We start from the raw sequence: 24,381 nt of genomic DNA, 5'->3' as shown, positions 1-24,381 counted from the left end.
TCTTGACTCTTTGCCAGGCTCCTCTGTCCATGGAATTCTCCAGCCAAGAATACTGGAGTGGGTTGCCATTCTCTATCCCACCTAAACTCCCTTACTCAGATACTTAGTGAGGATGTTGATGTGTGTTACACAGGCGTGAGAGAAGTGCAGAGCAGGAGTTAAGGAGGGCTCCAGCCTCTAAAGGAGACGCTCACACACCCACTCACTACAGACTGCCTCATGGGCTGCTTTAGGCCAGCCTCTTTCAAAGGCAAGGCCCGTTTAAAAGTAGGTACCTCTTGAGACTGCTGCCTTAAGATCCCAGCTTTCACAGGAGGGGCGCATCTCACCCCCAGGCCTCCTGAGGGCCCGCCTCCACCTCCATCTTCCTTCTCCCTGAAAACCTTGAGAATCTGGAATACTTCCTGCCCACATCTTCAACCAAGGGACCGCCAGGGGATTTCAGAGTTTATTGCTTTTTTCTTTGGAATTCGAATAGCTCCGACCAGCTACTATTTGAAAAACATAGAAGTATTTTTTGCTTATTATCAAGAGGGAGATGGAGTTTTCCTGCAACTAAATGAGAACTTGGTATCTTTTTTGCCTCGAGGAGTGTGTGTGTGTGTGTGTGTGTGTGTGTGTGTGTGTGTAGAAGTAGGGAGGGGTAGAAGGGGTCCAGCCTTCCCTTCCTTCATCTGTCTCCTGGTTGCCAAGCCCACCTTCTGAACCACACTGAGGAGGTCAGTCCGCCTTTCGCTTGAGGCAGACCATCAGTAATGAGCCCCTTGCCTGCCTTTCCCTGTCCTCTGTGTCTGTAGGACTCACCACTCTGTCAGTCTGTCTGTTGTCTGCAGGCAGCAATTGTCTGGAGCACAGAAATCCCCAAACTTGACAATTGCTATGGTCTTTCTGCCTTTCCTCTTAAACAGCTTTTTTAAAGCCCCCAGAGACCCTTAAAAAAAGAATGCAAATGGAAATTATGTTAGAAGCTGAAATGAACATTGTTGTGAGTCATGAGATCCTGGCCACACGGGGACAAACTATTTTTTATTTTGGGTAATATTTCTTCTTTGGCATTTATTATACCTCTGTTAAGCACAGCTCATGTGACACAGTGTTACTCATAGGCAGTCAGAGAAAAAGCTGAAAGTTGAGCCATTGGTAGGGCAGGGCAACTTATTGTTAATAGCAGCCATTAAAGCTGAAAGGAAAAATTACCCATCTGCCCTGGCCAGACCTGCAGCCTGGGACCCAGAGGGCCTCCAGGCCAGAAAGGGGGCTGGGGGAACATGAGGCAAGGCGAATGGAATGTGGAAACCCGAGACCTCGTGTAGGGCAAGGTAGGGCTCAGTCAGGTTTGGGCCCTACCCCAAGAATGGGAAAAGCCGCACTGCTCTCAGGTGCTCAAGCCACACTTCTATCTGATCAGCCTTGTTCATGAAAGCTCCTGGTGGCTCTGAACACAAGGTTCATTTTAGCCACAGATCCGAAACTCAACAGAGAGATGCCGATAGCAGCAACACCTTCTAATTATGCAACGGTTTTCCCCGCAGAATGGAATTTGTAACAGATCTACTCTACCCCAGACTCCTTGCCATTAGACTTTTGGAGTTCAGCGATTCAATTTTTTTTTTTTTTTAATTTCACAAAGTCTGTATTTAAAAGAGCATACGGTTTAAAATCCTTTCAGACATGTTAAAGCCTAGCCAAAGATGCAACACCATTACCCACTCTGACAAGCCGCCTTGACAGCGTGCTTGTTGATAGGGCCGTATAAGATGTCAGCTGGGAAAATAAATTTGAGAGGGCTCTGCAGAGAGTGTGTGGATACATCTCACACCAGGTCTGGAAGGGAGAGGCAGCCTCTCGTTTGCGGACCGTGCTAACTCACTCGGGTGCAAAGATTGACTCTTGTTATCAGCTTCACATATCAATTTGGAAAGCTGTAACAGATACTGGACATGTGGCTTGGAGGATGGCCCCTGAACAGCAATGCCCACTCCCTTTCCCCTGCCCTTCCTCCCCCTCAAGAGGGCTGGCATGTGAGGGTAGTATTTGCAGCCCTGCATACCGTTTTGGGTGGAGATACTAGAATGAGTTTTGAAAGGCCAGTTGGAGGGCCCCAGGGCTGACACCAGGTTTGGCTGAAAGTCTGAGCAGAGATGGCAGTACTCTGCACTGAGGCAACCCCTGAGTGCAAGATAAGTGGTGGGGCCTGTCAGAGAGGGCGGTGCCTCTGACTCAGATCCAGAGAGGCCTTCCGTATTCATAGTGTCTGCTTTCTCAGATCTGATTACATCCAGTTCTGGGCTTCAGCCCTGACTGTTCCTTGGCTATCCAAACTAATGTGAGGTCAGGTCAGCTTAATTCATCACCAAGGACGTTCTCGATAGAGCTCAGGTTCTTCTTGCCTTTGCTGGCTTTGTCCTGCTAAGAGCACTTGTTCTCAGCCTTTGTGTTGGCGGCACAGTTTTGAATCCTAGAATTATTTTTGGTTGCACCTTGGAGTGAATTTTTAGTGCTCAGAGGATCTTCAGCACATGTCACTCATTGAATAGAGCTCTGCCTTCCTTGATCCAGCTCTTAAATACAGTTACCTCACACAGCCCTTGAACCAATGCTCTCTCTTATCTTCTACTTCCAGTGGATGGATTGTACCCTGATAGAACTGGGGGACCCACTCAGCTCAGTGCTTGCTTATAGACACACGTGTATCTTATGTGCACTGGTGATTATACTGTAGTCTGTCCGATTGTTTTAAACAGTTTCACGCACTTATTAATCGTTGTAGTGTCTGACAGTTTGGGCTTCACAATTTCATGTCAAGAGACCATAGAGTTAAAAGGCTCTGCTATGAGGTTTCCATGCTGTGATTATGGATGAAGAGGGTTTAGGGGGCTGCGTATCTTAAGGGGTAAGGCGGTGAGGGATGGGATGGGACTGGTAGGACAGGCGGTCCATGCACATCATTTTACCTCCCACCTTGCTGGTCATGGCTCCTTCCTTCCTCACCTGTGGATTCTCTCCAAGGGCACTCATGTTACCGTGAGACACCTACTGTAAGTGTATCAGAAAGAATTTGGTGTTGGAGAGAATTAGAGGTGAGACTGTACTGGGGGGAAGCAAGTCTGGCAGGGACCCCTAGGGGAAGGGGCAAAGGTGAGCAGGATGCAGTGGATCCTTCTTGAGAGGGAGGGCCAGGATGCAGGAAAGTCAGGAAGTCATTTTCCTGGCATCCCTCATGCTAGCTCAGCTTGTATAGAATCCACCTGCAATGCAGGAGACCCTAGTTTGATTTCTGTTCAGGAAGGTCTGCTGGAGAAGAGATAGGCTACCCACTCCAGTATTCCTGGTGGCTCAGGCGGTAAAGAATCCACCTGCAATATGAGAGACCTGGGTTCGAGAAGGGAATTCTCACCCCCTCCATATTCTGGCCTGTAGAATTCTATGGAGAGAGGAGCCTGGCAGGCTACAGTCTATGGGGTCGCAAAGAGTCGAACACTACTGAGCAACGTCACACACTCACTCCTCACACTAGTGGAAGCAATTTCCTAAAATGTTATGTCCACTTTGGATTCTTTGATCTTTAAGACACATGAATAGGGAAAAAGACTAGATGTCAAGATAGATGAGAAATTACAAAGGAGGCTGTGATTATTTTTAGAAGAGAAGGCCACTGGCCTTTTGAACTGTTTTACTTAGAGAGCTGCTGTAAGAGGATGTGAAGGAAAGTTCATCACCAAGAAATGGGCAGAGTGAGAGAAAACAGACTTAGGGTAAGATGTTTTCCTTTTTAGATAGGATATAAGGGTCCTTTGGGAAGCTTCAAAAAATTCAGAATTTTTTTTTCTCCTATCATGGAATTTACTAAATAAAGATGACCTTTTCATAAGCCTGTCATTAAATGCTGGCCTCCCAAGTGAGATGAGATGTCTCCTTGGTGGGGGATAGAAAAGGCAGCTGCTAGTTGGTTTGGGTTGGTTTGGCATCTTCAAAGTGAGGATGGGATTCTTAAATCATTTTCTTGGATTTCTGAAAAGTGAAGTGAAAGTCGCTCAGTTGCATCCAGCTCTTTTGCAACTCCATGAGCTATACAGTCCATGGAATTTTCCAGGCCAGAATACTGGAGTGGGTAGCCTTTCCCTTCTCCAGGGTATCTTCCCAACCCAGGGATCGAACTGCAGGTGGATTCTTTACCAGCTGAGCCACAAGGGAAGCCCAAGAACACTGGAGTGGGTAGCCTGTCCCTTCTCCAGCAGATCTTCCCGACCCAGGAAGTGAATCGGGGTCTTCTGCATTGCAAGCGGGTTCTTTACCAACGAGCGATCAGGGGATTTCTGAGGCCCAGTACGAATTCCTTTGTGATTTCCATGTCAGCCATATTCCCCGCTCCATTCCCATACCTGGATCACAGGATGTTCACAGCACTGCTACACCATAGCCCTCGCTGTGGTTAGAGACAGTGGGATCTGTGTCACAGACACCAATGAAGTATCTTCTGTGGCCAAGCAAGGGTAGAGTTCACCCGTAGTTATGATTTAGGGGGATAGTATATTCTTAATGGACCTGCAAAATCTTTTCAAATGCAGTCACTTTAAAAGCTTCCAAAGGCTGGAAGGAGTACAGGGAGGACGTGGGCACCAGCTATAATCTAATTTTTCTCCCATAACACTTGCTTTCCCCCGTTGCTCAGTTGCTGTCTCCCAGAGTCATTACCATCACAAGCGTTTCCTGTCCATCCCCTGTAGGTACACCACATCGCGCCAACAACCCATGGCCCAGCAGGAATATACAGTATCCTTTGCCAGTGTCGATCAGAGCTTGATTACACTTCACGGCTGTAATTCAAGCCTGCTAATCCTCCTCCACGTTAGGAAAAGAGGCCTGTTCTATTAGATAAGCTGATTACCGTCTGGTGTGTGCTTCATGCCGAGCAAGAGTTGTTTATATGTGGAATTATTGCTGGTTGGAGCCTGGGTTTCACTGCCCTGGGTAAGCTTGCATAGAGGCGTGGGGGATCTTCACCTCAGCTCAGGGAGGGGTGAGAAGCTGAGTCTTGATTATAGCTGCTGCTCCTTCAACCTCTGTGCCTGTGGTTAAATATTTACTTTTCTTCTCTGGTACCAGAAGAAACGAGTTAAGATTTTGAGAGTCTGACTTTTGCGTCCAGGACGCCCTGTCGAAGATCAAGTGAGAAAGATCACTGCCCCAGACTTTTCACGTGCTGGTGAGGTTTGCAAAGCCACCCCAGCTGTGCGGGTGTCTCGAGGGCTAAATGACAGAGGAATACGCTGGGAAGAAGTTGAGCCTGTGGTGAACTCAACGGCCACAGACCCAAGAGCGCCCAACCACAGGGCCAGGATGCCTGCAGAGACCATTTGAATGCTCTCTCACATTCAGAGACCTTTTCTTCAAAGCCACAAAAGCCTTAAAACCACCTTTGCCCCTCCCTCCCAGCCCATCTCTGGTCTGATGTGCAGCTTGTGGCTTGGGTGCAGGCTACGAAGCCCCGATTCTTCCCGGAGGAGGAAGTGCATTTGTTAAGATCGCCCGCCAGGGGTTGCTGGCATGATGGATGCTGGCTGCACTCTCAGAATTCCCCCACCCGCCTGTTCACTGAAGCAGCTCTCCAGGGAGAGAGGGTGGGGTGTCCTGTCCTGGGACGCAGAGCTGAGGTTCTGCTTAACAGTGGCTCTTGAGTGTTTAAGTCCTGCAAGTGGTTGATGCATTTATCCACGTGGGGCTGTGGTGAGGCTGAAACGGTTACAGGTGAACGGGAGCACCTGGTCCCTGGCCTTGGTCCACCTCTGTGCCAGCATATGTTGGTGTCTGTTTGTGTATTTGAATATGTGACAGCCTTAGCTGGAGTAAGGAAATCAGGATGAATATCAGCACACTTAGCTGTGATCATATCACAAGCAGAGGCCTTTTGGAGGGTAAACGTCCTCTACACCAGGGCATTTTAAAACTCTGTTTATTTCTCCATTTTCTCCTTGAAACCATTCATTCCTTTAGGCAGGCATTTTGTTTTTTTTATTTCTGTGTCCCCAGTACACATAGTGCTGCCTGGCATGTGCTGAGCACTCAGAGAAAGGTGCTTTTGATTTAATGAATAAATAACCTAATTAATATATTGCAGTAAAAAAGGGTTCTGCCCAAGAATGAATGTAAATATAAATTGTTAGCTATTTATCATAGCTCACTGCATGTGTATTCCTTCTCGTACCTTTCCTACTGTTCTTTCCGGGAAGCAGAGACTCTGAAGCCCCAGGGACACAGACGGGTGTCCGTTCTTTTGATGTAAAGGGCACAGCCAGCTAAAGGCAGCACACTGCAAATCCAAGTATCTTGTTAGGAAGGATGCTGTGACATGTGATTTAGAAGGAAGGGCCTCTGTATTATGTCCTAACCACTGAGCATCTGGTCTGTGTAATGCTTTTTTTTCTTTGCTTGAAGGATCTTAGTTGCTCGACCAACCAGGGATCGAACCCCCGCCCTTGGCAGTGAAACTGCAGAGTCCTAACCAAGGGACCGCCAGGGACTTCCCAGGGTAATTCTTGATCCACAAAAAACTTGAGGGTTATTTTATCTTCCTCTTGTCTTCTGCTTTTTTTTCTCCACTATTTTCTTTCTCTCCCCACCCCCCACTCACATCCCTTAAACTCTCCTCTCTCTCTCCCTTTACTAGGGAAATCAGTGTCTTTTAAAGATCAACACATTCTCCAAATAGTTAAATTGTTCCCCCTTGGGAGATTTCTTTTTCTTTGGAACTGAATTTCTACGCCTAGGAAAAATCCAGAAGGAACCACACAGAGGATTGTCCTACATGAAACAAAGCCATTGCAAGGTTTTAAGTCTAATTTCATCCATGAAAGCTTTCTTTGACATGCACCAATTAACTTTCTCTTCTTTAATTTTACAGGATGATAAACCTGTGCCCTTAATACACCATCACTGTGTGTACGGCTTGAACTTCTAAATCTCAGTTAAAGTAGACGATGGGGTATCTACATGTGATGCCAGGGTTGTACGTTCCTGTTCCCAGTGTGTAGGAGAGAGTATGGGTGCTGTCATTCAGATAATGGAGGGGCAAGTGATGGAGTTCTTTCCTCTTCTCTGCATGAACTGAGTAAATGCTTGGCTATCGAGAGAATAATTGTCCAGGGAAGCCGTACCTTGAAATTCACCATAGCATCTTTGAGATAATCTCAGGATTATTTCAGAGTGAAGAAATAAAGAGTGATGCTGCATCCCAGTGATTCTGCCTCTGACCACAGAGCTGGCTGTGAGCATTTTCTCATGGGACCTAAGCACAGACTGATGACTTTTGAGAGTCTTATGTTGTGGTTGTTGCTTAATCGCTAAGTTGTGTCTGACTGTTTGCAACCTGGCAGACTGTAGCCCGCCAGGCACCTCAGTCCATGGGATTTCCCAGGCAAGAATACCAGAGTGGGTTGCCATTTCCTTCTCCAGGGGATCTTCCAGACCCAGAGATCGGACACATGTCCCCTGCTTGTCAGGATTCTTTACCACTTAGCCACCTGGGAAGCCCTTTGAGAGTCTAGGGTCTTTCCAAACAGAGAGCTGCTCAAATAGCAGTAAGGCAGAGAGCAATTAAGAAGACCTCTGTTTTTTATTCTGTTCATATTTCTTTCCATCTCTGTCACTTAAAGGCTGGGCAACTGTCTCATCTTACATGTGTTGCTTCCAGCCTGAGTTTTAAGACCAGCAGCCAAATTAGCTAGGTTTGGGCAGCAAAACAAAAGGGAATTTAAAAGTGTAACAGTGTGGATCCACCCACCCACACCTGCATAGCCATTAGGCGGCAGCTAGCAATAAATAGCGGAGAAGGCAATGGCACCCCACTCCAGTACTCTTGCCTGGAAAATCCCAAGGATGGAGGAGCCTGGTAGGCTGCAGTCCATGGGGTCGCTAAGAGTCGGACACGACTGAGCGACTTCACTTTCACTTTTCATTTTCATGCATTGGAGAAGGAAATGGTAACCCACTCCAGTGTTCTTGCCTGGAGAATCCCAGGGACGGCAGAGCCTGGTGGGCTGCCATCTATGGGGTCGCACAGAGTCAGACATGACTGAAGCGACTTAGCAGCAGCAGCAACAGCAATAAGTAGTAATTTTAATATATAAGACTTATATCGACCACTTTCACGTGCCACTGCAACTCACCCCCTGTTTTAAAAAAACAACTTTCACAGGCATAGTTAAGAAATGCCAAAATAATGCAAATGATGGTGCCCTAAGGTCACAGAACCTTCCTTAGGGTTCCAGAAACCAAAGTTGGCTTCTCGGTATCCTCTCTAGAAGAGGAAAGAAAACTGTATATACATAACTTGCTTTGGTATACTGAATTGTTAAATTAGCTAGTTGTTTTCCCTGTGTGGCCATGATACCATCACAGTTTGATATAATGTTTGAAGATGAGGATGAAAGGCTGAGAATAATTCCATACCTCAAAAAATTTTTCTAGACAAAAGGAATATATAAAAATATATAAATGTCCATATATATGTATACACATTTAGCAATTTTTTTTACATTTTAATTCTGTTTTTATGCCACATTCATACCCCAGATTGTAGACAAGACTTAGATGACCTGTCGAATCTCAAAAATGGAGAGAAGAATGTAACCATCGTGATGTAAGTGCTCAGCACTGTTTCATTGGAGGACATGAAAGCACCTGTCTCCTCATTTTCCCATAAGCCTAAGTGTCTTTAGGTAGCATGAAGGCAGAGAGGTGGCCTCATGGTTCTGCTTTGCAAACTGGGAAGAGAACCTGGAACTGGAGGGTGTGATGTCAAACCTTAAAGCCAAGGCCATGTGCCAGGAACCCATGTCATACAATACCAGACAGACCAACAGCACAGCAACTTCAATCTCACTTCCACATCTCTTGCCACAAGAAGTGAAAACAAATTTGGCTTAAAAAAGTTTGTGCAACTGCAAACTCATTTTTTGGTATGTAAACAATTCTGTGACTTTTCAGTTTACTTTAAGACATAGTAAGTAGTAAGCAAAGAGTGCATTGAAGTTGGGAAAACCATGTGTGTGTTGTGAGTTGTTACTCTTGTTCAGGAGAACAGAGAAATGAGATTCTGCAATAGGCAGCATGAAAGTTCACGTTGGCCTTCAACCTGTGAAAATTGCCAGCTATTAATTCCGGCCCTAGAGTCCTGGGTCAGCCCCGTACTTTATTCAGGGCACTGGCCCTCACTTGCCTCCTAAGCTTGGCTAAGACTGGAGGTTGTTGTGATGCAGAGAGAAGGCCCTGGATGTGAGTCCACTGCATAACCAGTTGTGTGCCCTTCTGAGTCCCTTGTGCGTCCATTCCCCCATCTGAATAAAGGGGTAATGATATCCCATAGTGTTCAGGTGAGAATATAAGCAAATGAGCTTATTTTAGGCAAGTTGCTTTGCAAAGTTTCATTCTCACACAAGAAAATATCCTGTTTCCACATCTCCCATGCATTTATACACACACCTATTTGATCACTTTGATTCTATTATCAGCTGATGCTTCTCTTTCTCCCACCAGTCTGCAGACTTCTCTTATTTCTGGTCGAGTCTCCCCAGCTGAAATAGGATCCAGTAGAGAGTAGATACTCAGCATATGTTTGTTGAGTGACTGCTTGACCAAGAGACCATCCTGGGTCCTTGTCGGGGTGGCAGTGTTGGTGAAATTGTGCAGGCCAGCAACACTTTGTGCAGGCTAAGAGATTTTTATTTTGACGGAGCTGTAAGGCTGTCACTAAACATAAGTGGACATGACTAGTCTGGCACAGTCAGAGTGCCACTGGAAAGCAAGCAGCCTGGAAAGAAAAAAGCAAAGTTGGCTTCTGAGATTACTCTGTGTCTGTTACCCCAAAGAACATGAGCCCCTGTGAGGGTTCCAATAAACGGGATAGCCGGGGTCTCCTCTCTGTCCTGCTGCGACTTACTGAGCAGTCAGCCCTCTGCAGCAGTGTCCTCAGCAAAACAGATGCAATTTGCCAGTGATGTACCATCACCAAGGGGCCTGAGAAAGGGCCATGCTAACATCTGCCTGGTGGAACAGTTGAGAGATATTTTGTGGGTCGGAGAGATGTCAGCTCATTCAGTGGAGGAGGAAACAAGATACCTCTTCAGATAAATATAGTAAGAATCACAGTAAATAAGGCCCAGCCTCAGGGAGGCAGATCTTTAAAGGAAAATTAAGATCCCCATCATCTGTCTCTCTGTCAACCATTGATGTATTTAGTGAGCGCCTCATGGAGCTAAATGCTTTTTGATGAGGATAGTTGTGATGACCACCTTACCTCCCCACAGGGCAGGGCACCTTCTGTGTGAGAGTTCTTGGTGGGGTATGGGGGGGGGGGGCTCTATCTCTGGCACACAGAAAGAAGGAATGGTCCAGGGAAACCTTCTCTCCCCTCTCCCAAATGTCCTGGTTTTACCAGGATGTAAACACAAGCAGAGGCAATACCGACAAGCAAAAGCCCGACTGAAAATCAGAGCCTAATCGCTCCCATCTGCTCCAGTGCTGCTTCCCCTTTCTGCCTGCCAGGATGTGTGCTGCAGACGCTAAGTAGCACATTATTTTCGATAAGTTGCAATCATTTACTTGAAATCTACTTCTCCTTTAAGATGTCCCCCTGGAAACTTGAATCGGCATTTGAGAAGCCCTTTTCAGGGTGGAATCTGAATGCTTGCACTCAAGTTCGAGAAAAGTTAAGCCTATTTGATGGACAGGTGTTTATGTTTTTAAGATTTCAGCCACATGGACTCTACTGGGAAGAGGGGACACTGTGGAGCACAGCCTGGGAGCTCAGAGCCACCGTGCAGCTCATTCCCTAAGGAAAGGCACAGGTGCTGAGATGGGAAGGACTGGAAATGATGGCTCCATGGATTCTTACCTGAAGCAGAAACATCACAAGCCAAGGCCTCTCTTGGTCCCCCTGAGATGTTTCCCTTTTATGCTGAGACAGGACTGGTAGTGATTGAAGGTGGGTTTTGCAACCTGGAGCCCATCGTCTCAATGCCCTGCCCTCATTCCACCAGCACTTCTTGTTCAGCATCTTCATTCTCTTGCCCAGGATGAGACTGTAGACACAGCAAGCATCCTGTCCTCCCATCCAGCCTTCTCTCAGTCAAAGACTTAATGCTTTCTGAGGCCCAAACTCAGGAACGTTTGAACAGCAGCAAAAACCTCTTGCCTCTCCTGCTGCCTTTTTGCCGGCAGATTCTGCAGCCCCCGGTGTCTGAGAATGACTCTGGTGACTCAGTACCAAGACCTGTGCTTGGGGTGGTTTTTGTAACGAGTGGTGATGGATTACCCACATGTTTTCCCGGAAGGACCCTGACTGAGCTTGTGTGCGTTTATGAGGTGATGGTCCGGGGTCACAGGTGGTGTTTGTGCTCATGGAAAAAGGAAAGCCAATTGGCAGGTGTTTGGAATGGACCTGGGGTGCCCAGAAATCGACCCAGTGTCCTTCTGCTGGGGAATTTCTGCTACCACTAAAGTGAGTGGAGGTGATTTCTTCTTTAAATGGGTCATGCTGAGGTTTTCTCTTCTCCTATGTCCCTCTTCCACTCCTCTGGAACTGGCAGATCTAACGGGCCAATGAGAGTACAAACATTGTTGTACTATAGTGTAAGGAAATACACAAATACAAGCTGTATACAGGTGGGTAAGTTCCAACAGCCTACAGTCATCTATTAGAACTTGGTCTCACATATTGCTCCTTCTCTTATCTTTAGCTCCAGGATGACAGTTTAGCCTGTCTTAGCTTTCTTCTGTTCAAGACTGAGTCTCTTCGCTTCCTTCATCACAGAGGCAGAAGAGCGCTCTTGGCTACTTTGCACACGCAGGCAGCCCTCACCACCCACCTCTCCCTCCTGGTTTGAGCTATACTCCCCCAGGCCACCCAGCACCCTGACCAGGAGACCTGTAGTTGCCATGCTCCCTCACTCCAGACTGCCCAGGTCTCTCACTTCTGCTAAGAGCCTACGTGGCACCCAAGAGAGACCCGTCTCATAATCAAGCCTTTTTCTATCTGTTCTAAACCTTTTCTTTTCTTTTTTTTTTTTTTTTTTTTTTTGTATGAAGAAATTCTCTCCAGTGGCTATTCAGGTGTTTCTGTGACTTGCCTCTGGTTATTAAACCTGCCTCTTTCTAATTTTCTCTGTAACACTCTACCCAGCATGAAATCACTCTGCCTTCTAGAGTTCATTCTTTCTTTTTTTAAGAATATATTAGCCTAGCTTGGTTAGGCTGCCAAACACAAATAAAACAAAACAAAAACCTCCCCAAATCCCAAGATAAATTGGCTTAAACAAAATGCAAGTTTATTTCTCTCTTACTTTCATATAGCCTGAAGGTGACCCAGGCTGGTCTCTAGGATATGAGGACTTCTATCTGGTTTTTCTCCCTGCTGTGGCTTATATTCCCCAGGTCAACTCATGGTGCAGAGTAGCTGCCAGAGCCCCAGCCCTTATATCCATGTTCCAACTAGCAAAAAGAAAGGAGAGAGGGGAAAGAAAGACATTCCTTCTTTAAGGATAGAGTTTTATATCTTATTTCCATTCATCTATCACTAACCAGAATTTTGTCTCTGGAGATATGACCACATTTAGCTGCAAGGAAAGCTGGGAAGTATGTTTCCTCCTATAACCATGACTTAACCAAAAATCAGTGTTCTGTGTCCATGGAAAGGGATGGTTGGAAGAAACCAAAAGATCATCCTTTTTCTTCAACTTTGCACTGAAACTCTCTGTCAGGCCCTTTCTTAAGCTGTTTCCTCTCCTATGTCCCATATAGGAGAGAGACACATGCCCCCATCACACCTCATGTCTCAGTGTAAATATTAGCATAGTTAATACACACATTTACTTGGAATGATCTTATTATCAGTGTCAGTTGAAGTCATATGGTGGTCCTGAGATTCAGTGAGTCCTTCCCATCCTCTGATAGATTCCAAGGCATTGTGTTCCTAATGGAGGGAGAAGTGGAAGGACCAAGTAAAAGAGGCCAAAGGGATGGAGCCAGTCCGAGTGTTGCGCTCGTTTCCTGGTTCTGGACCCTGTGTCTGACCCTGGTGGAGCTCGCTGTTTGCCGACTGCGATGTCGTCCCTGTCTGTCCTTGGTCAGACACCTCTGTGGCTGTCATCTGGCAGAGGCATCCTTTCTCTCCTGTTAGATAGTAAGCCTCCTCTTGCAGGATGAAGGTGGACTGTTAATCATAGCATATGTGTTCTGTAATTTGTGGAAATGGAAATAATCTCAGAGTGAGTTAAGACTAAGTTATCGCTATCTTTGGTAAGGCCCCCTCAAGATCAACAGTATAGTGTATTAGGAATCCTGCCACTGAATTATTCTGTGATTTTCAAAACTGGAAACATTTTTGTGGGAACAAAATGCTCTTTATTTAAAATTTAGTTCTGATGAAATCATTTGGAAGGTTGGAGGAAAAAAATAGTCCTGCTGTAATGGAGCTTGGAAATATGCACAAGAAAATTTTGCTAGTCACTAGGAGCCGGAAGAGCATTCTCTGTCCTGACACAGTGGAATGATGTCAAGAAGTTAAGATCACACATCACACAAACATACTAGTATCCAATTATCTTTTAATATTTTGAGTGTGGGGTTTCTCTATGTCCCAGCAGAAAAGGATGACATGAGGTCTGCATCCCACCCAAGAGTCAAAACTGAAATACACTTCCTCAAACCTCCATCGTGACTAGAGTTGCTATTCCCTTCTGGTTATAATGTATTTACTTTTTAATGGAAACTTGAAAGCAGCCATTAAAGAGGATTTCCAGGCTAGCTTGTCTGACATAAGGTGAGATTGCCTCAGAGCTGAGCAGCTCCCCGAAGGGTCTTTTCAGCCTTCCAGAAGGACTGCATCTTCCAGTGAGCTCTGCCAGGTCAGCATGCTTTCTGGCTAAGGAAGATTGGAGCCGGGGGCTCTCATAAACAGGGAACATATTGGGCTTCAGAGGAAGTAGGGTTCTTATCGTGCTTGGGAGAAGAACAGCAAGAAAGGTGCATAAAGAGGGGGAAAAGGGTGAAAAAAGAAGACATTTTGATATTCATTCTTTGAGCTGAGAATCGATTTCCTGGGCTTGATGGTGTCAGTCTGAGTTTGCCTAGAAGCGCAGCACAGTGAGGTAGCAGGGTGTGTGTGTGTACTCACTGACTTAGCCTGCTGTGGGTATATGTATCTATACTAACTGATAGAGCCTGCTGTGGGTGTGTGTGTGTGTATACTCATCGACTTAGCCTGGTGCGTGTGTGTGTCTGTATACTCACTAATTTAGCCTGGTTTGTGTGTGTATGTGTGTACTCACTGACTTAGCCTGGTGTGTGTGTGTGTGTCTGTGTACTCACTGACTTAGCCTGGTGTGTGTGTGTGTGTGTCTGTGTACTCACTGACTTAACCTGGTGTGTGTGTGTACTCACTGACTTAGCCTGCTGTATGGGTGTGTGTCTGTATACTCACTGACTTAGCCTGGTGTGGGTGTATGTGTGTGTGTGTGTGTGTATTCATTGACTTAACCTGGTGTGTGTGTGTGTGTCTGTATACTCACTGACTTAGCCTGGTGTGTGTGTGTACTCACTGACTTAGCCTGGTTCCTTCCGCCTTGCTGATTTCTTTCATATAAAAAACAAACTCTTAACTCAGAATCTGTCTTGCTTTCTTATTCTTCCCAAAGGGACCTTTATCAATGGGATTGATGTAGATTTAACCGACTATTGAAAGCTAACCAGTTACCAAGCACAGACATGTGCTTTTGTAAAAATAAACCTATTTAATCCTTTAATGAGAGTCAAGCTGTGGTTGATATTATTTACCGTCAGGTGATAAAGAAACTGAGCTTAAGGAAGGCAAGGCCGTGCAGCGGGAGCCTCGGACTCTGCTCTGTACCCGTGTTCTTCCTTCCTGCCATGTTGTCGAGCTCACGGAAGAGGGCTGAGGCCCATCCTTGCCCTTTGGGAGGATGCTGAATTCTGATGGGAGAGGAAATCTGTCAAGAATTAGCACTTGCCAGCAATGTGCTAGGTGCCTAATTGATGTTATCATCTGAATCCAAGAGAATGGTGAGAAGCTCTCTTGCTTTCCCCATGGTGTCACTTCCTTGAGAAACTACCATTGTAGAGAGAAGCTTGCATCTCTGGGATTGCACAGCAAGCTGCCAACCAGTGGCTCTCAATTTCTCACACATTTTATACACAACTGAGTAGGAAACCGTTGCTTGCATCGCTGGCTACCAGGTGCCGTCCTGGCTTCTCGCACCCCGCGTTGGCCCTCCCCGGGAGCTGTTCTTCTCTCACACCTCCAAGCATGGTAGTCCAGGCCAAGGCTGTGGTGATGTCACACCCCCCTCCCAACTTCCGCAGCCATTCTTGAAGCCAAGGGTGTCTCCCAGCAGCAGTCCAAGCTAAAGTTACTAAGGACCAATGCCCCCTCACCCGGGCAGCCGGCGCCCATCCAGGAAGGCAGGAGTCTGCTGCCCAGCACATGAGCCTGCTCTCTGCCAGCTGGCCTAGGAGGCTCCATGTGCCAAGCAGGGGACGTGTGATTGGGATCCGTGCCCGAGTGTTTCCTGGGAAGTAGAAAATGCATGTGACCAGAGCCACGGCAACCTGGCTCAGAAAGAGAGACGACAAGAAAAAGTATGGTACGTTTCTCTAAAGAAAACCCCCAAATATAAACAACAACAACAAAAACTCTAAAACCATCTCAAGAGTGGCATATATTTTTATGTTTACCTTCTGCCCTAAAACTTTTCACAAAGCCCTGAACATAGTAGTGGTGGGTAAACATGAAGACATGAATGTATCCTTAAGGTCTTTTCTGGACCACAGTTTATTTTGCAGTTCAGCACCGTGCTTGGCACTATAAGAGATGCTCGTGAATATTTGCAGGATACAGTGCTTCTTGCTGTTGACTGACTAAAGCCCTCAAGTCCTGTTGCTTGGTTTACCTGCCTAACAAACCAAGGAAGGTGGAAAGGGCTAGAAGACATCTTATCTTTATGTCTAAAGACCTGGTGATGCCATAAGGAACCCTAGACCCACAGATCCCAGCCTTGATGTCCCTGAGCGTCTCAAGAGCTGGAACACAGACAGTCTAAGCATGGCTTTCACACTTGAAGACTCCAGGAACTTGGACTTCTCATCTGAGCGGCCTCAGAGATCGCTGCCTGCACTGGATGGTCCCCACTAAGGTGGTCACTGGTTCTCCCAGGCTCACCAGAAACTCTGACTGGCAACCATCTCTCAGGCTGGCTTGTAAAATTCAAGAAATCAAATTGTCAGTCATTTCCATTTGTTGGATAGACAGACTCTTTGCAAAATGCACAAAACACCTTTTTCATCAAACAAACGAGAAGGTTGGTACTGGAAAATATCAGGACACAATACCTTAAGTTTCAAACCACTGACATCAGATTTTGGTCCCACCTTTGGGTTCAGAAGAATCAAAATATGTCATAGTTATTTTGCAGCAGAAGCTTGGAATTTATGATTTGAGAGTGCAGTTATGCTTGTGGGAAATGAAAGAAACTAGAGGAAGGATTAGAGGGTATGTGTCCCCTGGGATTTCTGCTTGCTTTCCACCTACTCTGACAACTTGATGTGCTCACACTGAAGGGACTGGAGGAGTCTAACCCTGGGCTTCTTGGAAATCTCAGCATCCACTCCATTCCCAGCTCCTTCGAGATGCTCAGTTAGTGATTTGTTTTAGTGAACTGAGCGTTCGTTCCTCAGAGGGCTCCTTTGGGTAACACGGTATGCATAGCCCCTTCCCTGGGGGCCACTGTCAGCCCTCCCAGGAATTCTTCCCCAGGTACCAGTCACATGCCAGGCCTTCCCAACACCCAGAGCCTTCGTCGTGGATAATGTTGGCTTGCTGGGGACATGCCAGGCTGTGGGTTCTAAGGCTCTAGCTTAATGACAGTGTAGATTTGTGTGCTTAGCATTTTCAGGCTGATTTGACAGATTTTTGAAGTGGGGTGGAAGAGGTGACAGAGGGAAAGAGCCTCTACCAGAAGATAAAGAAAGTGAAAGTAAAGTCGCTCAGTTGTGTCCAACTCTTTGTGACCCCATGGACTGGGGTCCCCAGGCTTCTCCATCCATGGGATTCTCCAGGCAAGAATACTGGAGTGGGTTGCCATTTCCTTCTCTAGGGGATCTTCCCAACCCGGGGATCGAACCCAGGTCTCCTGCATTGCAGGCAGATACTTTTACCTCTGAGCCACCAGGGAAACTCTGGTCTAAACTGTAACTGGACCAGAGGGAGAAGGAGCGAATATATAAGGAGCTGGCTGCCTTACGAACAGGATCATTGGAGAGCCCATCCTGCAGCCTTCCCTCCTGCACTCTTTCTCATACATTAGGAGATGCTCAAATAGCTACTCAGTGCCAGAGGCGCTGTGAGGTCATAGGGGGATAACATAGATGGAGGACAGATCATCACAGCTTTTCAGAAGCTCACAGCCTTGCTGGCGAGGTGGCCGGTGTGACGGTGGTGGTTCTGAGATGCACTATGTCTGTGGTGCAGATAGTATTCATACTTGCTTGGTGGCTCAGTAGCAAGGGAGCTCATTTCTAGCTATTATCTGGGTAGGTTTCTTGAGAAAGGCTGAATGGAGATTTGAAATAGGATGAGATTGTGGTAAGTGGATTTTTCTGTCTGAGAGGGGAGAGGGCATTCTATCACATGGCTCAGTGGCTCTAATCATGATGATCCTATTGGCAGAAAAAAGTAATGGAAGAAGACCAGCTTTGGAGGAAATTTTAAGGAAATTAAGAGGTCAGTAGGAAGAACTTCCTCCCTTCCCCACCTCACGTCTGGTTGTTTTCTGCCTTGCACATCAGCCACAACCTGAGCATCGAAAGACTGTGTGTGCTTGTGTGTGTATACATGCACACATATGCAGAATTGAAAGCATATCCACTCGATTACCATTGGTGACAGAATCCTAATGTTATAGTAGAGGATGAAGTGTGTAAGAGTTAAAGACCTAGATTCTAGTTGTGGCTTGTCCCATTTGCTTTGGTTTTGGGGAAATTGCTCTGCCTTTGTAATCTTCAGTTATCTGCTATCTAAGCTTGTAATATTACTCCATGTTCTATAAGGTGATCCAATTCATTGTGCACAAGTACTTTCTGAACAAATAAAAGGTCTAACTGTGATATTTTCAGGAGGCAGGCACTTTGCTCTATTTCTAAAAAATGCAAGGACAGCGTATTTTTGTCCCATACTTCTGTCCAAAGTTCTGACCCCCTGGAAGATGGCAGAGCAGGGCTGGGAGGTGAGTCTGGGAGAGCTTCACTATCCCAGCTTTTCTGGTCCTATGTACTGAAGACCAGTTCGTAGACTGTGGAAAACCTGCATGGAGGTTCAGTCTTGTGCCTTCAAATCAAGCAAAGAAATTGGCCAGAAAGCATGAGGGCTCCCATCCTGGAAACACCTCATTGCCCTTTCCCAAACCACCTGTCTGCTTGCGTGCTAAGTCACTTAAGTCATGTCCAACTCTTTGCGACCCTTTGGACTGCAGCTCTCCAGACTCCTCTGTCCACAGGATTCTCCAGGCAAGAATACTGGAGTGGGTTGCCATACCCTCCTCTAGGGGATCTTCCTGACCCAGGGATCGAACCTATGTCTCTTATGTCTCCTGCACTGGCAGGCGGGTTCTTTACCACTAGCGCCACCCAAGACCCTCAGAACCAGAATATCCTGTGAAGCCCAAAAGACCCACCTGTCTGTTGACTGTTCATCATCTCTCTGTCAGACCAGCTTTGGGTCCCTGAACGGCTGTCCAAATTTGAAGACGACCCTCTCAGTAGATATGCCCTCTTCCTCTGCTGTCTGCTCCACCCTTGGAAGCATGAATCTCAGCAGGGGCATTTCCCCCAGCACTAAAAAAAACCTGGGGACTGGAAACAGCCGCCCTCCTAGCACAACCGGTCCTTGGTGAAGAAAGAGTGCCCTCTAGTGGGCTTTGTCTGGAGCTGCTCTGGATCGGTGTCAGGGCTCAGCCAAGGACAAAACAAACCCGCTTGCTGCCCTCCTGCCAAGGATCTTGAAGCTGCCTTTGGGTTTGGTTTGTTTTTCTCCGCGTGTGAAGAAACAAAGAAAGAACAGCAGGAGGCCAGTTGAGAGAGCAGCCCTGACTGTGCTGTGACAGCCTTCTTATCTTGGGAGGTTCACCAGAGAAGTAACCCCAGGGCCAGTGATGGCAGCAAGGTAGATGGTGACATCGGATGCTTTTTAAAGGGCCTGTGACAATTTCCGTATACATCACTCACCTGTCTTGACCGGTCTCTTATATGAGGGGTTAGATTTGTGAGAAGGAAACTCCTTCTTTAAGAATGATTACCGAAAGGGTTAAATATCTTCTTGCGTGACCCTCTTTGCAGAGCAAATCCACTGCAGTTGATTTTGTTTTTGGTAATGGAAGTGTACAAATCTCAGTATTAAAATCCTGTATGTACTGGCATAAACAGGGTTTTTTTCCCTTTAAACCTGAGTAAAAGCTGTTGGGCTGGGGAGCAAAGAGGGGAGGAGGCGAGGGAGGCTGCGGGGCTCCCATCAGGGGGGCAGGAACCTGATCACATGTGATGGTTGCTGGATTAGGTAACAGCTCCGCTGGTTGAAATTGGATCTTGGAGGATGAGTGTTAACATCTCTGGTGTCCTGGTGAAAGGTTCATTTGAGACTTGCGTGGTGCCACAGAGATAAAAAAAGGAGCTTTTAAATAATCATTTTGTCTCCTATTTGGCAGAGTGCTGGCTTTAAGCAGTAAATAGGTAGCATCACTTTGGCTTAGACGTATCGGCCTTTTCATTTATTTATTTAATGTTGGTGGGATTTTTTTTAACTCTCTAGCTGAACAGCCTTCCGTATCAGTGAATCTCAACACCCGTCTTTATAGTGGTACCTTCAGATCCTGCTCCTTTTGGGCAGAGATCTGTCCGTGCCATGTTGTTTACCGGTCCATCCGGGCCTCGTTGCGGCACACATGCATAGCACAAGACCCTCAGAACCAGAATCTCCTGTGTTAGACAGTGGAAGAGGAAGGTTTTCTTTTGTTTATGTTGCGTGTGTGTGTGTGTGTGTGTGTGTGAATAGTTTTGGTGGTGGTGGTTCTGATACATACTCTGAAATTTCTGTTTTCATAATGATTTGAGTTTAATTTGAGTGGTATAATTTGGAAAGGACTGTTGGGTTTGTTTTTCCTATTTTTTCTGTTCTTTTATTTTTTTCAAATCTCTGGTTTGGAGCCAATTTATGTGTCCTGAATTCTAAGGATTAATGCAAGCAAGGTGTATTTCATTTCTATCACACCTATTCCTTCTTGGCCACATTTGGAAACCTATTATATTAAATCTTAGTGAATCCAAATTTCTTCTTGAAGAGTATTTGTTTCCAGGATTCATCAAATGATAGGAAAGCTAAGCAAAAGGATAACCCTTTCCTGTGTGTATATGTGTGTTTTTTTTCCCCCTACTAAATGTCTCCAGTAGTATAGATTAGGGCTTTACCCTCTGCGACTGTCCTGGGACTTCTTTGGTGGGTAGGGGGTTACAGTGTCTCCTTTCAGTGTCCTTGGAAGCTTTAGCATTTCCTTTATTTCATTTAAAAGCAGTTAGATTTTAAGATCAAGAAAAACATAAAGTAGGTAGGTGTGCAGCCTTGGTGTGGACAGTTCGTGCTTCCCATGGATTGTTTGAAAGAAAAAGTGAGGCATGGATGTGGGTGCAACTGAGAAGGGCTGGAAAGGGAAAATATTCTTTGAAGTAAATACTGGGCACGTGGGAAATACTAGTGGTAACATGACCACCTGGTCACCTACCTCGTACCTGGAGGAATCAGTACCAGCACTTTGTTCTGTGTCTGCCTGACTCCTTTTCTGTCTCATTCTTTCAGAACAAATGGGATTTTGCTAGAGGAATGAGTTAATGGGGTGCGTGAGTTGGTCTCAGGCCCGACCACCCTTACCATCGCCTCAGATAAGGCGGCGTGTAGGTAGCCCCAGGAAAGTATATCCTCACCGGTTGACGTTATTCTCTTTTACTTGGCTACACTGTTGAGAGCTGTCAGTGCTGGATCTGTCAGGAAGACTTGTTTGGGAGTGATGAGGAAGAGCCGCTTGGAGGCGTCACAGCCCGCCCGGCTCAGATGCCACCAGCCTCAGCATCCTGAGGAGGTTTCCCATCGGCCGAGGTTTGTGGCCTCTTCTGGAGCGTATTGGTCATGGGATTCCAGAGAGTGGATTAGTGTCAAATTTTGCCCCAGCACCAATTTTTTAATGATTAAGTAAAAGTGCCACAATTACCAAATGGCTCAGAGGTGATTCTTTTTTCATTCTTAAATGACCCATAGGTATTTTGTTGATAAAGCAATTAAAATTCATTCGATGAAATTCACTGGGGAAACATCCATAAACCCCACACACTAATGTCCTCAGCGGAAAGCATTCACTGGGCTGTACAGGTGAGGAAGGAGAGGTCCCAGGGCTCCAACACCATCTGCTTGGGGGGCCACATTCTTCTCGCCGCCACCCCACACCTTTAGGGGCTGGCATTCAGGAAACGGTTGCAGCATTCATTTCCTTTCTTAAGGAAATATTTGTTAGTGGTGATATGTTCTTCTGAGGACTCTGAAGATGGGAGTAAATAAGTTCAAGGAACTGAATAACATGATTAAATCTTTCTTATTCTGAGACCAGGGGGACGATTTCCCATGTAAGTCTTATGAGTCTGCAAAAGAAGGATTTCATTGGAAAAACGTCCACAAAATTAAACTCCACAATCCTCTAACCTTTGCTGTCACCGGTATAGCAATTTTATGTTAGTGCAGCAGAACATTAAAAATTCAGTTCAAGAGGAGAGCCTGGGTCCTGAAGTGTGGGCTCTTCCTGCATCCTTCTTTCCTGCCAGTTAACCCCTTCCCCATGGACTCCTGTTGCATCCTCCTGTCTTTCCTCACTCCCTCAAGGGGTACGTGTGTCTACCCTGGGCCTTTAAACTGCCGCCTCGGGCCAGGTGCTTGAGTGTCCACTTGACTGCTTCATTCACAGAAGTGATGCTGCCATTTTCCTTTAGCACAGGACTCGGGCTTTCCTTTGAAACAACTTTCAAGGTTGCTTCTTGTCAGACCTGTTAGAAGCCAGGAGCATGTGGGCACAGCCAGCAGTTATGCTGGTATTAGAGGTGATGGAATGCCCCGAACGTCTCCATGTCCCCTCGGATTGAGCTCAGATCCACCTTTCCTGTCACAACCCCATGGGGCTGCCTTGCTGAGATTCGAGAGGCGGCTGCACCTGTCACTGTCCCCGTGGGGCTCACCAGATGTATCCTGGCCAGAAACAGTTCTAGACTCTGTGCTGTGCTGTTGCTCATATACCCACCCGGCCCCCTGGACTCTGGCATCTCCAACCCCAGGATTCGAACGAGCAGAGTCTGCTACTTTTCTACCTTTAGTTACATCCCTCCTTCCCTACTCTGCCCTCAGTTTTGTTTTTTTTTTTAATTAGATACTCTTTTCATGTTCACTCTCAGCAAAGACTTGGCTGCTGACGACTAAACTGGGTTTAGATGAGTGATTTACTTTATGGCAGGTTGTATGGCGGTAGTAAAACGAGACTGCCTAGCTCTTCCACTGATTTACTAAATCACTTGATCTCTTTCAGTCCAAATCACCCCTTCATCCCCCGCAAATGGTCGTGGGGGGTTAATAAAAAGGAGCCTTTCGTGGAGCCAAGCCTCCTTCATCCTATCTGAACCCCAGCTTTTCTGAATCCCTGAGGCAGCTTGTTTAAAGGACCTCAGCCTTGTTTGTACCAGGACGGAGCTCTTACCACCCGGAATAAATTGATCTCAATTTTGGAAAATAGAAATCCCTAGTCCAGAGGAGAGGTCTTCACACTTTACTCAAATTAACTGAATTTGCCTGACTTAGGTTATTTTGGAAATGAAAACTTAGGCTGATCCAATATCATAAAGTCAATGAATGTAAAAACTTTGTAATAACAAACTCACAGAAAATCTAAAATTAGAAATGAGAAAAGAAATGCTATTCCTTGAACTAAAATTTAGCAGTTTGGGGATGAAAGTGAAAATTATATTCTGTTACAATTTTTTTTTCTTTTTTTGTGGATTTGAAATTTCTTTCTTTGTGGTAAAATAGACATAACAAAGCTTAGCATGGTAACTGTTTTTGAGTGTACAGTTCAGTGGCGTTAGGTACATTCACATTGCTGGGCAGCCATTACCACCATTCATTTCAAGAACTGTTTCATCTTCCCAAAATGTAACTCCCTACTGGTTCATTGCTAGTTCCTTATTTCCCCCTTCTCCCAGCCTGTGGTACCCACAGATCTATTTCCTGTCTCCATCAGTTTGACTGTTCTAGGCACCTCATATAAGAGGAGTATAATTAATTTCAGGAACAAATCAAATCTCTCCTTGTATTTTCTTGTCCTCCCATCCCTCTCTTTTTCCAGCCCTCTGCACGCCCATTGCTCAGATGCCTTTTTGTTAAGTGATTTGAGACTTCTTCAGCCAAATCATGTATTGGGAGTTTTCTGTTGTTTTTAAATGTTACTCCGTTGGGTTACTGTCAACACCTCCCCACTCTTTTGTATCTCCCTGCAGTTTTGAGTATCCGGGGAGCCCAGGAAGAGGAGCCAACAGACCCGCAGCTGATGCGACTGGACAACATGCTGCTGGCCGAGGGGGTGGCGGGGCCCGAGAAGGGCGGGGGCTCAGCGGCGGCGGCGGCTGCGGCGGCCGCTTCTGGAGGCGCCGGTTCCGACAACTCAGTGGAGCATTCCGATTACAGAGCCAAACTCTCACAGATCAGACAAATCTACCACACGGAGCTGGAGAAATACGAGCAGGTACTCACAGCCATGTGGGGTCTGGGCCCCCCAGCCCTTTAGGGCAGGGCGGAGAAATCATGAAACAACGAGCTAGGAGGGGTCGGAGGCAGGCAGCCTTTCCTGGAGATTGCCATCCGGGAGCCAGTGTTTCTGGCCTCCCTGCAGAGCCACTTGTTGAACTTGAGCCCATTAAGTCCAGGGTCTCCACTGTTGAAAACTCAGGCAAACTGGAGATAAGATCATTTTAAAAAATAGTTTAAGTTTTAACTGGTGATTTTAGGAAACTGAGTCTATGTACAGAAACAGTCCCTGGCGCTCCAGAGCGCTGTCCCTTGGCATGCAGCTCTGGGGCTCTCGGTGTTACAGTCATGAGCAGAGTCGCCAGGTGAGCTGGGGAGGTTTGTGGGGGGGTCCTCTGGGCCCTGTGTGCTCATTAATTAGGAGGATGCCTCACCACCGGTGCTCATGGAAGCCTATGGGAACGGATACTAAAACCTGGCCTTAAATTCCTTCA

At 46.4% G+C, this 24,381-nt stretch overlaps 1 protein-coding gene and 1 non-coding gene across 9 annotated transcripts in view; one reads left to right on the top strand and one right to left on the bottom strand.

Annotated features, from left to right (window-relative positions):
• Positions 1–24,381, top strand: part of PBX1 (PBX homeobox 1) — a 335,848-nt gene that overhangs the window by 212,638 nt on the left and 98,829 nt on the right. For all 8 annotated transcript variants that reach the window (XM_055587226.1, XM_055587221.1, XM_055587220.1 and 5 more), the window contains one exon: positions 23,641–23,885. In XM_055587226.1, the coding sequence (XP_055443201.1) occupies positions 23,641–23,885 (245 nt within the window). The remainder of the gene's footprint in view (positions 1–23,640; positions 23,886–24,381) is intronic.
• On the bottom strand, positions 17,172–17,243 carry TRNAC-GCA (transfer RNA cysteine (anticodon GCA)). The gene has a single exon. It is a non-coding gene; the product is annotated as a tRNA-Cys (tRNA).

The sequence above is a fragment of the Bubalus kerabau genome, chromosome 6, assembly GCF_029407905.1.
Source record: "Bubalus kerabau isolate K-KA32 ecotype Philippines breed swamp buffalo chromosome 6, PCC_UOA_SB_1v2, whole genome shotgun sequence".
NCBI lineage: Eukaryota > Metazoa > Chordata > Mammalia > Artiodactyla > Bovidae > Bubalus > Bubalus kerabau.
This window is presented reverse-complemented; position numbering and strand designations above follow the sequence as displayed.